General features: G+C 34.7%; 1 protein-coding gene and 1 pseudogene across 1 annotated transcript; one reads left to right on the forward strand and one right to left on the reverse strand.

The window, feature by feature from the left end:
* The first annotated feature begins 435 nt into the window (after positions 1-435).
* On the forward strand, positions 436-3,732 carry LOC120147433 (annotated as a pseudogene).
* Positions 3,733-4,804: 1,072 nt separating this feature from the next.
* Positions 4,805-7,210, reverse strand: LOC120147646 (B3 domain-containing transcription factor FUS3-like). Its single transcript, XM_039160962.1, has 6 exons — positions 6,675-7,210; positions 5,908-5,997; positions 5,711-5,811; positions 5,456-5,502; positions 5,270-5,346; positions 4,805-5,190 (listed from the first exon to the last, which is right to left on the reverse strand). Exons 1-6 carry the CDS (start codon positions 6,933-6,935, stop codon positions 4,900-4,902), a joined length of 867 nt encoding a protein of 288 aa, XP_039016893.1. The 5' UTR covers positions 6,936-7,210; the 3' UTR covers positions 4,805-4,899.
* Positions 7,211-16,666: the final 9,456 nt, after the last annotated feature.

A 16,666-nucleotide genomic window follows, 5' to 3' on the forward strand; every position in this document is an offset into this window, starting at 1 on the left:
TAATAAATACAAATAATAAACACTTTGGGATTTTTCACTACCTCCGGTTTGAAATTTACAAAAACAAACCACGGTCATCCTTCTTACGTTATGCCGTAAAATATATTTCATAATGAAACATGATATCATTGTATTAAATTTTAGTGCAATTCAAAGTATACAGAGAATAAAAAGGGAAATGTGAAACCTCAATTCTATTTTAGCAGTATGCGTGAGCCAATGCACAAAGGCAAAAACTGACGATTGCCCAACAAAGTAAACGCCAGCCTCTCGGAGAGAAGAGAAGACACAAAAGTATTAAAAAGGTTGACCCAGTGCCATTTTCGTAATTAACATTAAACTACATGATCAATTCGGTATCCTTCGTATAAATCACGCGAAGGGTTTCCTTTTCCCTTCACTTTGCCCAATAAAACCGGAAATGACAGCTCTCCATATTCTAATATAGCATTTGGCAGCAAGAGAGAAAGGCGAATCCTCAAGGAATCCAAATTTCTCTATTTTTCTCCATTTCTTCTCCACGGCAATGGCTTCACTCTCTGATTCTTCCAAACAATCCCTTCTTCCTAGTTTCCTTTACTCTTCTCCTAACTCTTTCGCCCTCGATCGGCTCATCAATGCCAACAACCATGCCTTCGGCGATTCGCGTTCCACTACACTCGAATCTCCCGCCGCATCATCCTCACCGTCGGTCACGTCGAGGACGTTTATGATCCCCGCGCCCAATGAGCCTGGGAAGAGGATCGAGATGTACTCGCCTCAATTCTATGCTGCTTGTACTTTTGGCGGTATCCTAAGCTGTGGTCTCACTCACACGGCGGTTACTCCTCTTGACCTCGTCAAGTGTAATATGCAGGTATATATTTGTAGATCTGGATCTCTTCTGTTTACCTTCTTTTGAACTTTGTAGTTTATTGTAAGATTAGATCTGTGCTAAGCTTGTTGCTCACTTGAGAATTCTGATTGGTGATTGTTGCTTGTCGGATCTGTGCCTGGTTTCTTTTACTGCTTCAGTTCGATTTTGACGCCTTTGGTTTTACTGCTTGATTTCTGGATATGAGGAACTTTATAGGAGTATCATTTTAATTTCACTCCGGGTTTTAATGTTCTGTCCAAGTCTCTAGGTCTTGATCTCGTAATAGATAGTTCTATTTGCTTTTATTCTGTGCATAATGTCATTTACTAGAATTTAATTGTATTTTATTGCATTCTCTGTTCATCTAGTAATTGTATTGTGGAAGGATGTCCTGATCCTAAGTTGGGAAGTTATATGAATCAAGGTCATTAGTACAGTACAACCCCCCCCCCCAATTCCATTCTCGAGGGAAACGAATTCATTTAATGCCTTCCAATCTTCCTATTTTAACTCTTCTAAGAAATCATATAAAGACAATTCTTATTTGTGCAATAGATTATAGATAGCTATTTGTGCTAGTATTAATCACCATAACCATAAGTTATCCCATTCCTTGAATTACTGCATTTATTTGAGTGATCCACAAACAATAAAAATTGCTTTTTCTCTTGTCTCTGCTTTGATGAGCCGAAGCCGAAGCTCTTATCCATTGTTGGGTAATAGTTCAAGTAAATCTCGAACTAGCTTGTCTCTATATTTTAAAATTATTATTATTATTATATATGCTAATTTCTAACTTCTTATTTCTTAATAAATATATTAATATCCACACATATTTACAAACTTAAAATTTAAATATATATTGTGTATATATGGTCAATTACATATGTAAAAATATGTTTAATTGTTTATATACTAAATAATTTTAAAAATACTAATTAGGTTAAATAATTTAATTTAAAGAGCATATTTTATTTTTTAATGGTAATTATAAAAATAATAATGGGTTAAGAAAAAAATATTAAAATTTGGTCTAAAATTTTAAAATTTTGTACCAATCTGTAGGAGCCTGTACACACCAATACAGGTCGGTATGGCCGGTACCTAATTATTTGGTACCAATTTAGTGCTGGAACAGTATGTATTGGCTGGTATCCATACACTGTCAATCAACATGATATGAATACTTGTGTTATTTGTTGCAGTTTATCTGTTATCATTTTTCATTTAATGGTTTGTATTTGATCAATGATACAATAATCTTATAATATTACAATGCATCTTACATTATGGATTTGTTTTTCTGTTAGCTATCTGATATTTTAACACAGTGGATGATCTAAAGTGACATCTGGATTGTTGTTTCGACAGATTGACCCCGCAAATACAAGAGCATCTCATCTGGTTTTGGAGTCCTGCTGAAAGAGCAAGGATTTAGGGGCTTCTTCCGTGGTTGGGTTCCTACTCTTCTTGGTTATAGTGCTCAGGGTGCTGGCAAGTTTGGATTCTATGAGTTTTTCAAGAAGTACTATTCTGACCTTGCTGGACCTGAATACTTTGCCAAGTACAAGACCCTAATCTATCTAGCCGGTTCTGCATCTGCTGAGGTGATTGCAGATGTTGCGCTCTGCCCCTTCGAGGCAGTCAAGGTCAGGGTTCAAACCCAACCAGGTTTTGCTAGGGGTATGTCAGACGGATTTCCCAAGCTCATCAGATCTGAAGGTGCTTCTGGGTAAGCTTCTTGGCATTGCTAAATGTACTGTGTAAGTAGTACCGGGAAATGTCTGTTTGATTGAGTTCTGAACTCTTTTCTTTTCAGATTGTACAAGGGTCTTGTTCCTCTTTGGGGCCGTCAGATTCCATGTAAGTTTGGCGTGTACATTTTTCATGGACAATTACTACCTTTAACACTTCCCTTCATTTCTTATTTTATTTTTTCTTTTTATCTTTTTAACGCACCTTTTTGGTGGTTGCTTTAGAATTTGCTAACTAGAACAAAGTGTACGGTTAATTAGACATTCCTCATTTCTTTCAGATACCATGATGAAGTTTGCTTCTTTTGAAACCATTGTTGAAATGATATATAAGTATGGTATTCCCACACCAAAGGACCAATGCAGCAAATCTTTGCAGCTTGGTGTTAGTTTTGCTGGTGGTTACATTGCTGGTGTGTTCTGTGCTATCGTTTCTCATCCTGCTGACAACCTTGTCTCTTTCCTTAACAATGCCAAAGGGGCAACTGTTGGTGATGTAAGTTCTGAAAACCCTGTATGATTATTTTGAGCTTTAATAATTTCAGTTTTGAATAACTTTTACTATGTCTGTTGTCTTTTGATTATGCAGGCTGTGAAGAAGCTTGGTTTGTGGGGTCTATTTACCCGTGGGCTTCCCCTCCGTATTGTGATGATTGGAACACTAACCGGAGCTCAGTGGGGTATCTATGATGCTTTCAAAGTGTTTGTGGGACTGTAAGTCATTCCGATCATGACTATAAATCATCGTATCGTTTTTCAGGTGATTAGAGTGAATGCTTATGGAATTTCTTGTAATCTTTCAGGCCAACCACTGGTGGTGTTGCTCCAGCTGCTGGTACACAGCCTGCAAAGGCATAATAGAATATTGGTGGAAGGTCAACTAAATATTATTATAATAGGCATGCAAAACCTTTTCATAGGGATAAATAAAAATAATAAAACAGACTGCTGAAAATTGCTTGAATGAGTCTCAAGCAGGTGGAAAATATTCTTTTTGCATTCGGAACTTTTATCAGTTCTTTTTAGTTTTGACTGGTGTTGGAGGGTGGTTTTGGTTCCATCCTAACTTATTGAGAGTATTTTTATTGTAGTTAGATCATGTGTCATGAAATTTCTTTTGAAGATCAACACCCCCTGTAGCATTCACCAAAACTATTGAGCTGTCTGAGATTGGGGCTATACTTCTGATATGCCTTATTAAGCAGGCGTCAAAATGTGCATTCAATACAATGTAGCTCCTTTTATATAGTGTTTGTTGGGTCAGGGGAAAGAAATTCAATTTCCTTTAATTAAGGTCTTTAGTTCTGAGTATTTGATTGTTGTTGATAGGGGAAAAATTGTAATGAAAGCCTCGTCTCTTGTTCAAAAGGTCTAATTCAGTTCGATCTTGAATATAATAAGGTTTGTGTGATTATTACGAAATTTTATACATGGTATCTTTGTTAATAACGAGCAATAATCGAATTACTGCCTATTTTGTGGGCTTTAAGCCCAGTCGAACTCATCTTGTGCACCATTGCTATTTGGCGCGTAAGCTGAATTTTAGACAAGGTTAACGGATCTAATTTGTTCAAGTTAAAAAGTGACGTTAGGCGAACGCTTATTAAGCACGGTAAGAACGCTTATTTGGCGTGTAATTTATTTTAGTTTTATACATATTTAGTTTTGTTAGATAAGTAAAAAAATACGGTTGAAGTTAATAGTAAAAATTGAGAAAATATTCATCGGAAAAAAATAATGAGTTAATTTCAATTATCTATTTTTACTTGTCAAACAATTTTAAATCTATATAGAACTAGAATAGTTTTATATTAGTTAAGTGAATTATAATATATATATATTTGGCTTATTTCGATTCTCGTGTATATATAACAACAGGTCAAGGTGTAAACAAAAGTGTAAATATGTAAAAAAAAAATCTGCGATTCGTTCAATTAAACCCTAAAGCTCCATATGAAGAATATTTTGATGGGTTTGTAAATATTTTTTAAAAAGCTGCAACTAATTAAGAACATTAGTAATAATATTCATGTAAAAAATACTAATAAATTGTCAGTTTAAATAACACTCTAGATAGGATGCCAGCATCTACTTTCACTTGACATTTATTTTAGTTTATTTTATTTCTTTTACATTGCACATTACTATCACTGTAACTGCCGAGATTCGATGCAAAAAAGTGTGACAGTTGAAAAACACCAAAATAAGTGACAAAGTTGGCCCCGTCCTTTGAGATTTCATGATGACTGGGTTTTGCTTAACAAAATATTATAACGGTATCCATGGTGATTAAAGTTGATAAAACTCATCAAGGGACAAGTTTTCAACGGAGCCTAAGCTTTCCAGAGGTCCCATCCTTGAATAGTTGGTCATGGATCCACCGAGAAAATCGAGTGGGCAGTCATTTGAGAAGGTCAAGGTGGTGTCATAGATAAATGACATCCCACTATCCTCCATCGTAGGATAATAATAGCAACTTGATTTACCCACCTCATAATCATGGAGGAACGGGTCATTCACCCCATTTCTAGCTATGTCACTATATACATCTTCGTCCGATGCCTTCTTCGCCTGGATCACCTGAAACACGTTTATTTCGACCCAAATTAATGAAAGGTTTTTGAGCAATCCTAGAAACCAGATAATTAGTAGATCATACGTAGTTATGATTTTGACTATCTTGAAACACCATGATGAAATCCCCGAGTTGTAATCCGTGTGTGCTAACAAATTCCCCTGAGAAATTTAATGCAATAATGATGAATCATGTTGTCACACAGTCAACGTGCTTTTTTTGTCGATTCTACAAACAGAAAAGGAATTACGAAGGCGGGTCGGTATTTACCAGTATTTTCAAGCACATACATGCGGCTGTTGTTGTTAGGCCAAAACCTGCATACAAAGATGGAAACAAAAATGGATTTATCATACTATTCAAGTACAAAAATGGTTACCAATCTTATGTTGGATATTCATAACACACGCACGCAAGCACATACACACATATCCAACTGAAATTCCATTTTATCCTTATAAGATGAATTCTGTGGTCAAAGTTTTCTTGCAAGACAAGGAAGAGAGTGAGCAGAGGAGAACTTGCCTATACTTGAAGCTCCAAACATGCAGACCATCTAGGTCGTCCATGCTGATAAGAATCCCTTCCTTGGACTCAAGGACAGGTAAGTGAGCCTCAGCCGCTCGCTGAAAAGATGAGCTTATTATATATTTATTCAGACTATTCCCATGAAAGAGCAAAGTTGCATCAAATGAATTAAACTCGAGAGGTAATGTTGAAACCTTGGGAAGTATCATTCTTCTGAGGGAGCTTACGTCGCTGTTCTTAAGTTCCTTCTGGAAAAGGAATCTCAATCTCTTAGGATCAATAACCTAATAAAACATTAATAATATTTAGTTCTTCTCAGAATGATTACTAAAATAGAGTATTGAACCACTGATTATATCTATAAAGAGACGAAGAAGGCTGCATAACAAATTCCATCATACAAAACAAAGATTGAAAAAACAAAAAGCTGTGTCGGAATACCAGAAAATGTCTTGGAAAGTACGGACTCATTTGCCAAATTTGGGGAAATGAAATAGTACAGGTTCGTAGTCAACTAAATTTAGGAAAATGGTTGTTACCCTCACCTATATATATAATGTATGCGTATTGATATTTATGAAAAATAATTCAGAAAAATTCAATCAGATATAAACAAAAAAAAGATTCGTGTAGCAGTGGATTATCATATGGAAAATAACGTAGAATCTTACAACACAATGATTTTGATTTCGTTCTCTATGAAATTGGGATGATCAAAATATGAAAATATCCATCATTGTATATTTGGGAGAAAATAATTGCATAAAAATTTAATTAAGCAACTCCTGGTCTGATGTTCAATATCAAAACATATTTAGATAGAACTAAAATTAAGATAAAAACATGGAGTAGTCAGAGTTGTTAGAAAAAAGAGAAGAGTACGAGTGTCCGTACAAGTAGGCCAGGCAAAAGAAGAAAGATTGAAACTTTGAATAGAGATAGAACGAGAGAGATAACTCACACGTGTGGGGGGAGTGGGGGGAGGCACGTGCGAGCAGCTACCAGAGGAGGAGTTAGTAAAAGGTAGAAGTTTGATGGTGGAAGATGATCTCCTCTGTCTAGCCATCCTTTTCTTCCTGTTAACACCAAAGCTTGGAACAGAAGCGACAATGTCACGGGTCAACCCGGATCGACCCGATGGTCGATGGGTGTTGTCCCCTTCCCCAGTGACAAAGGCCTCGTTTTTCTCAAGAACACTAGGAGTCGTAGCTGCTGCCATCATTAGCTCAATTGGCTGAAAAACCAAAAATAAAGCCTTTAGATTTCTGCGTGTAAGAGAGAGAAAGAGAGACACTGTTTATCTCTGAGAAACTACCCGATGATGGACGCTCGGCAATCACGAAATGGAGGGCTTTAGGTTAAAGAGAAAGGCAAGGTATATTGTTTTATGAATTTTTTTGCTATTTTTAGCAAGGTTATGGTGAAGTACATTGACATTTGTTTATCTCACTTCATGCCTTGCTTTTGAGATCTTTTGTTCACAGTCCGAAACCCCATATGGGGGTAAAACGTTGATGATGGGTTAAACCTGGGTCTCAGACCTTGAGTTTGGTAACAATCCCTCCAACTAAAAAACAAAGCTGGGTTTAGGGTTCTGAGGACAAATGTGCAATGTGATTCCTGGTTGGTGTAAAACCTCCGATACAACCAAAAGGGAAAGTAACCATAGTTGAGGGTTGAAGCTGAGTTAATGTTGAGAAATGTGAAGGTGTTGGGAGGATAGGGATGGTTAGGGCACCCCCAAGGATTCGTTGACGAGTGGAAGGTCATCACCTTCCAAGTGTTGCGAAAGTTCTGCAATTTTTTCTTCTTTTGCTTGTAACAGAAATCAATGGCGTTGGGGTTTATTGGGATGAATTTGAAACCAGGGAAAGATTTAAATTAACTAAGCTTTTTCTCCTGCATTTCCATGGCAGTGGAAGATGGAGATATGAATTCCTTTTTTTATACGGTTGGATTTAAAGATTAAGGAATTGGAATGAGTAAATTTGATGGCTTTGAGCAAAGAATATTGGTGGGGGTTTTGGTTAGTGAAGAAGAGGCAACAGGTGGGCATGGATTGCCACGTTGCCGCCATGCAAAAGGACGATGGTTTTTGAAATAGAGATGGAAATGGGTTGCAGTAAATGGTATTATTATTTGACCAATGTAATTCCCTTCGCCTTTACGATATTCCAATGGGTTTGGTTTCAGTTTGGTTGGTGCTGTTTTTTCTTTTTACTGACTCATTCAGTAACACTGATATTTTAGTTTTTAACCCATCCAACCACAACCATTTCTTTTCCCACTCCAACCATCACCCCTCAATAATGCCTAATTTAAAAATTATATTTGTGATAGAATTAATTAACTTATTATTTTTTTAATCACTTAAATCATTGATTCAGCATAATTAATATCGTAAGAATTAAATTGATAATTAAATCAGTAATTATTATTTTATTTAATTAGTTGCAACAACAATTAAATTAAATAATAAAAAATAATATAATTATAAAATTATGAATATAAATAATTATTTTTTATTAATCTGGGGTGAAAACAATGGGTAGTATATGTTCGAAACACTCAATCATTCGACGATAAACGTTCATACATTCTTGTAGACTTTGTACTTGAACTCCAAGACCTTAAGGAAAATAATAATCCTTTAACCTCTAGGTCACTTGATTATTACAAAGAATGACATTTTTTTAATAGAAGTAACCAGTTTTAATAAAAATAAAAATATTCAAATTACAATGAAAGTTTATAGCTATATTTGTAAATTAAACACATAATAAAGACATTTTCCTATAAACATTAACACAAGACAATTAGTTACTTAAGTTCGCAAAATATCATACAAAGAAAATATTAAAAACATAATCAAATAAGCTTGAACAAAAGGTATGTGCGAATAGCGAACAACAAAAGAAGATCAAGCTATTGAAAAATTACCGAGAAATTGCAAATCAGAGTCGAGCGACGTGAAAAAATTATCTACGAACACAAACCATGTATATAAATCCAATGCAAGGGTCCAAAGCAGAGAATATTAACATAATAACAAATAATAGTCATCTTGATCGGTTGTGATGATGTCAAATCCAACCATGAGAAAAAAATAAAAAAAAAAACAATTAAATGACGAAAACATGCCATAAACAAAGATAAAAGTGTACTATAAAGACAGAATTAAAAAAATAAAAAGATTAAAGATACATACCATAATAAAAAAAAGATTTCATTAATATTGTTATTTGTGAATTATGTATATCTTTTATCTATCTCTTTAACGATTTAAATACAACTTAATCTTATTAAATCATAGAGTTATAAAAATAATATTAATACATATTATAAAAAATAAAGTAAAAGAAAAAATGTTAAAGAAAATAAATAGTTTATTACAACGTTTTAATAATATTCTATTAACTAATTTATGTAAAATATTAATAAAAAAATATATTTTACAATTTTTACCTTTCTTTGCCTGAATCTAAATAAATAAAAATGATGAATTTTATATAATCAATCTTAATTAAGTAATATTCTTATTAATCTAATATTCATAACTTAAGACATGTTTAAGCGATATCACCCCGTGGTGTCTTTAAAAACAAAAATTGACTAAATATTTAAAGAATTAATTGTATCACAAAATATAATCTTCATTAAAAATGGTCTTAAGTTTTTAATATTTTAATTTCATCTTCAAACTATAACTTTCATTTGAAGTGGATGCCTAGATCTTTGAATATTCAATTTTATCCCATATTGTTGTAAATGTTATCCAATAGCATAACACATTTGGAAGGTTGCTGCCTCTTCGAACCGGAGATTTTTTAGAATATCTTCATCTCTACTGGTTTTTAATCCAAGATCTCCATCTCTTATTTGTACCAGTAGCTATATCTCTCCTTGTGATAAATACTTTATCATTTGAAGGGATAAAAATTAAAATGTGTTAGTAGAAAGATTAAATTGGTGTAATTTAGATGCCGGAGGTTAAATTCTTAAAATTAAGATTAAATTATAATAAAATATAAAGGTTAAGCGTTAGATTTTTATTATATTAATCTTACTAATGATCATCCCCTAGTTTTTTAATGAAGAATGATCAACTTGTTTTTTTTTTTTCAAAATCCAGTGACCATTTTATAAATTTTATTAATTGGAATACTCAATAAAAAATGCCGGGGATTATTTACCATTTTACCCTAATAAATATAGTTGTTGAACAAAAATAAATAACTAAAATATGGTAAATTACACTAATGGTCATTTAACTATGGAGGGATTTCATTCTGACCATCGATCTTTAAATTTGTTAACTAGGTCACTTAACTATTCAAATGATGTCAATCAAATCATCTATCGTTAAAATTTTATGGAAGAGATGACGTATACGTTAACAAAATTTGTATAATTATGTACTTTTATCATTGATAGATGTACAAGTATTAAGAACTAATGGTTAATTATATTGATTTGTTAATTGTCACATCAGCTACTCCGTCAAATATATTGACAAGTGATTTAATTGACATCAATTAAATAATTTAATAGTCAAATGGGCAAAGTTAAAAGATTAATGATCAAATTAAAATCTTCATAATTGAAGGATCACTTGGTAGTTTACCCTATAAACTAAATTCCACGAGAGAATAAAAACCCTAGAATTACGAGTTTTGCAATTGCACTACACCCTCAAAAGAGGGCTACTCTTCCCGTAAACCCTACCCAAAAAATCCCAGCTTCGAATCCAATGGACGAAACCAAGAGTCCTAACGAACCTGCATTGCCCGTTAAACGCAAACCCCGACCTCACCTCCCAATATGACGATCCAAAACGAAACCACCCCCATAAATCCCCAAACTCCAAACCCAAGATGAAATCATCCAACCAAGTGAACAAGATCACGCATTCCACCCTTCTGGAAACAACGATTCCTCTATTTCTGATCCCGGTCCCGAGAACCGAGATCCTGGAGTGGACTCCGGAGAAGTGAAGAGGACGAGGACGATGAGTATGACGATGACGACGCTGAGGAGGAGGAGAATGGAAGTACCCCAGTGAACCTTAAAGGGAAAGGGATTTTGGTAGAGGAGGAAAATGATAGCGATGATGAAGACGATAACGATGATTGGAGTGATGGCGGGACTGAATCAGAGGGTAGGTGATTTATCTGATGATCCATTGGCGGAGGTTGATTTGGATAATATCTTACCTTCGAGGACGCGGCGGCGAATGGTGCGTCCTGGCGTTCATATTGCGAAAGAAGTCGGAAATAAGGTGAAGCCGATGGTAACGATGGCAGTGACTCTTAATTTTGGTGAAGATTATATTTTCAGCGATTTTTTGGGTTTAGTTTGGAGGTTAGTGGAATTTAGTCGTTAGTGCTAGTTAATACTACGAGTTGATATATGCCTACTCTGTTGTAACTCAATTTTAACTCTCCTAGAATTTCTACGTTCAAAAACTCGGACCTTTTCTTTTTCATCGTTTATTTTCTGTTACAGTTGTTTCTGAAATGCCTTAAAGATGAGTTAAGATTGAACAAGGGGAGGAATATGCTAAATTGAGTCAAAATTATGTTTCAAATAAATGGGCATTTGCTATTAAGCCAATTTGTGAAATTTGATCAAAATGAGAGCTTTGTTGGCTGGCTATGTAAAGAACATCATGATGAAAAATGTTTCATAGCTCCTCTGCAGTTGACTGTAAGTACACATGAATAAAGTCCCTTTAGGCTTTAAGTATTTAACTCAAGAAAGCATCCTTCAAATACTAGGAAGAATGTGAACAATTTCTGTAAAACAAGTGTGGTATTCATTGTGGGGAGAATTACATTTATTTGTTAATCTTACCTTGTATTCTTAAGTATGTTTTGCATGCTGCTAATTATGTTGTTAAGAATCCATGGGAATTTTGATAATTTGAATTTTTATGTTTCTAACTAATGAATGAAAGCCTGCAAAGTGAAAACATAATTCTTGCTAGGAATCATCATGTTAAACCGTCATCTGTCAAGCATGTAAAGCTTATTCTTGTTTTTGATTTGAGTCGTTGGACTCTGTCCTCTTCAGGCAAAGTTGATCGATCAGATCAAGTTAACTTGTCTCCATATCAGGCCTTGTGGATGCCTTAGTATGAGCATACTGACCTTCAAGTTGCTTCTATATTTGTGATTTGTTAGTGATAAAAACTGTCTTAGCTATAATAGTGCAGAACCGCATCATTTGTACTCATAATAACTCTACGAATTGAATTGTGAATATTGTCATGTAAGTATCAGAAGAGAAGCTGTTTTGCTTGAGAGTTGAAGAATCAATTTTGCTGCGTAGAACCACTCTGCGTAACATTGCCATGTTTTCGTTTTCCGTCCTCAACTGGCTTACTGAGCGACTACAAACGATGTTTTTCTTGTTTCATACAACTCAAGGGTTGATTATTAGCCTTGGCCGATCCTTTGGGCAAGTGAACTCACTTGCTCTGACAATCTTGTCATTCAATTGTCACTTCGATTCTGTGATGTTGCATATATCCTGTTTGAACATTAATTTGCTAAAATTTGTTTGCTAGACTGTGTGATGAGGATGGACTTTGTGCAAACGTGGTATGAAGCATTCTATCGTCACTTTTGCATATATCCTGTTTGAAGTTTATTTTTGTTAAAAATTGTTTGGTAGACTGTGTCCCGGAGGTCGTCGGACTTTTGCAAACGTGGTATGAAGCTGCAACATGTACAACTTTTCACATCCATTATTTTGGATTGAAAAATATGAAGCTCCCTCGTCAGTCTTACACTTCTCTCATAATTTTCATATCCCGACGGGTTAGGTTGGATAGCATGAAAAATCTGGTCTCACCAGAAATTAGTTATCCGTCCACATGGCCTTTTGTGATGAATAAAAGCCACCGTAACATGATATATGGCGTCAAAATTTGGTGTGAAGCATGACTGTAAAATTGGGCTTTTCTGACCACCTTTAACAAAAGATGATTAGTTGACATCAACATACCTATTTGTGGTCTTTAAACCTTCTTTTTCGTTTCCTTTTTTGTTGCCTCGTAGTATTAGCAGAGACCACCACGTACGGCTATTGTCGTTGCACAATTCAAAATACTCGATGAAATATGGGACTCTGTTGCTCATTTTCGTTGGACCATCCTTAGAGACCACTGAGACATCTTATGTTTCAACTCTCTTTCAATCTAAAACAGTACCTCTTCTAAACAATGATAAGTTTGCCTTGAACAATTTGGACCACACAAACACTCCATCTCCATGCGTTGTCATTCATGGCTGCCTGCCCCTTTCAGCATCCCTTCCAAAACCGCATACACTCTGTTGCATGAAATCATGCTTCATTCACAATCACTCAACAAGTCTCTTATTTGGTGATAATCGTTTTCATGTCATTGAAAATTGGTTGGATAAATCTTTGTTTTCGAATACCCTTTGTGTACTTCGCATGGTCTGCAATTCTTGCAAATGATGAGAGGCCCCCTTGCATATGAAGATTGTGAAATGAATTATTCCACCCTCACCCACTTTCTAAAACACTATCCCTTCTTTTATTATTTATTTGTCTTGGGCTTTCTCCTTCGACTGTGTTCTCCTCTCCTTGTAATATGCAAGTGGGGCAATAATTATAGTATTTTCGTTGGCCTTTTAACCTTTTTAAGGACTAACCACCCCCTCTTCCAATACAATATTACAGTCCTCTCATTGGATCGTTTGTTGATAGTTCCAGGGTATTAGCCCTGATGTCACCCCAACCCCCCTTCATTTGGTCTAAAAGCCAACAAACCCAGTAATATTTTTTCTGTGTTAAGAAACCCATGTTTTTTTTAGCATAAAGTCATAATTAAGATTATGTACTGCTACAAAAACCATACCATGCTTGATTCCATTTTCTGGATAACATGTATATATCATCAATCAACAAACCAAACCAAACCCACCTTGTTGTCTTTGGAATGGTTGAAAACAGAGGGTCCCCAATCCTAAACTACCCAGAGTGAAAACACAGTTTAGAAAGGGGAGAGAAGAGAAGTTTTGAATTTCATGAAAGTAATGAGATTGTAATTAACAATCCTTAACTAAGATCACTTTCAAAGAAGAATAATTGCCCCATCCAATTCAACACTTTACTGTATAGTAAAAGTTCCTTTGGATTGAGTTGCTTGTAGAGGTTGCACACTGCTTCAAAACATGGCTTGTACAGCTCTGGTGTGAGTTGGACCCATGTTAGGTCATTGAATAATTTATGGTTTAGCAAAAGAATCATCTGATAATATTAGGGATGGCAATATGACCCGAACTCGACGGGGAAACCCGAAATCCAATCAAGTTCGGGTCGGGTCGGGTTGAATGATATCGGGTCAGGTTTGGATTCGGAGATATTTTTCGGAGATTTGTTCGGGTCGGGTTCGGGTTCGGGTTCGGGGCAAGGTATCTACCCCGATTATATATATATATATATATAATATTTTATATATTTTATATTAATTATATATATAATATTTTATATTTTTTATATTAATTATATATAAAATATTTTCGGGTTCGGGTTCGAGTTCAGGTATAATATTTTAGGTCGGGTTCGGGGACGGGGCAAAAACAAATCTCCGACGCGACGCCCCGATAAAAAACTCGTCGGGGATCGAGTCAGGGTCGGAGAGGGGATTCATTCAGTTCGAGGACGGGGCGAACAAAATCCGACCCGAACCCAACCCGAACCCGACCCGTTGCCATTCCTAGCTAATATCCATTACTACTAATTGGTAGCCCCACCATCACATGGCTTTTGAATCCAAATCTTTTGTTTTTTTCTTTACGGCCAAGTAGTAGTAGTTAAATTTTGAAGAAGCAGGTGGTACACAATGCCACTGAACATCTTCCACGTGGCATCATCAAATTGGGAGAAGAGGGGGTGGGGGCACAGCAATTTTTTGACTCTAATTTGCACATTTTCATCACTAGCGAGGCCATGTTTTATCATGCCACTAAAAACCAACAAATCAAACATAGCTACAAACACCTTTTTTTTTTAGCTTAGGTTGGTTGCCCTAGTGCTTCCATCCAAGCCACTCTCTCATGGAATAATGGACCCAAATAAGATTTATGATATGAAGATAAACTTTTAAGTGTGAATTTATAAAAAAATTTGAGATAAAAATTGATTATCAATAGTAAATATATATATATAAAAATAAAATATCTTATAATTTAAAATTTTTAAGGGGATAATTACTCCTCGATCTTTCCCTACTTAGAATGATGATTGCTAATTCCTTATGAACAGTTGCTTGTAAACTCCTCAACCCTTTAACTATCTTCACTTATTGCAGTCACCTTTGTTGATGCAACACAACCATATCAATTGTGAATCCTTATTAGTGTCGGGTTCTCTCAAATATCGTAATCATATCAAAATATTTATACAAAGTCTTGTATAATTAATATGGACTAAACTGAAACTTAAAGATTTATAATTATTATTTATAATTATACTAACATTTCTACAAATCTACTTTACAAAATGATGAAAGATGGCTGCTATTTGTAGAAGGCTAATGATCATCTTCCATATTCAATATTATGCAGGAACGTAGTATGTATCTGCTACTACCTTGATAGGCAAAGTTCCACTTTTCCCTTAGTGGCCGAGGGGTTGATGGAATTTTTGTCTTTGAACTGCAACTTCTTTTTCCTTTTACCAAATGGGTTTGGTGAAATTCCTAGCTGATGATGATCGATGAATGCTTTACATACACTCAACTGAGGCAAAAATGAATGTCTGAATCATGCTTTTTTTCTCTTTTCACAGCGGTGAATTCCACAAGGAAACCTGTAAAACTGAATATTAACTCTCCAGGGACTGCCCAAAGTGAGTGGCTACCCAAGAAATGGAATAATATAATTGAACTATTATATCATACGAAATGACAAAAGTATGTTAATTCATTTTTCACAGTATATGCCATTTTTTTATAACCATTAGAGTCTTTTCAGATTTAATTCAGCTGCATAAATAAAGGAAAGAATCACATTCCTATGCACCTGGTTCATGAAATGTAACACTGTAATTACTTGACGGTATATAAGAAATTAAAATGATTTAATATTTTGTTTCCACATAGTTCCTTTGACTTAAGGCCCCAGCTTTAATTTGTGATAATTGAGCGTCTGCCACTTAGTCAAAGTGATAAGTGATTGGATAAAACCCACAACTAAATCAAGCTTTGAAGAATCATTGCATGCATTCTTTTTTAAAGACTGTATAGTACATGTAACAATACTGGAGTATAGTACAGTAACCATTAATCTACCTTGAGTCTTTTTTTAGAATTTAATTCCGAATTTAAATAGGGGATAATGTCATTCTTTATTTTTAATAAAGTATAAAGTTTTAGATTACATCCATGACAATTTAATTATTGGTGAATTTTAGTTTTATCATCTATCTTTTAATTTTATTAATCAAATCATTTAAATATTTATTTTATGTCAATCAAACAATATATTGTTAACATTTAAAGGAAAAGTTAATGTGACAGTTAACAAAATTAGTATAATTATACTACTTTAATTATATCAAATATATAATTGTCGTGGCCGTCTTTCGGTTGGGTCCGGAATTGGGTTTCGACTTGGATAAATGGGTTAGAGTCGCCACCAATCACTTTAAAAACATTTATTTAGGTGGATCGGACACCATCTTACCTTATTTGCATTTTACCAGAAATGTATCGGGTTCGGGAGTCGGTTACGGTCAAGGAAGGATTAGCACCCTTGAACCGCCCTTTCGGTACCAATTAATTTGTCGTTTGTCTTTATAGCGAAAGTTAAAAATTTAAATTAAAACTTAAAAATCGATTTAAATTACTTACCTTTGATTGGTTGGAAATTTCTCAACAAGTTAAATTGTTAGAGAAAAGAAATAACAAATAAATACTAA

Source organism: Hibiscus syriacus, unplaced genomic scaffold (genome assembly GCF_006381635.1).
Source record: "Hibiscus syriacus cultivar Baekdansim isolate YM2019G1 unplaced genomic scaffold, ASM638163v2 tig00110940_pilon, whole genome shotgun sequence".
Taxonomy (NCBI): domain Eukaryota; kingdom Viridiplantae; phylum Streptophyta; class Magnoliopsida; order Malvales; family Malvaceae; genus Hibiscus; species Hibiscus syriacus.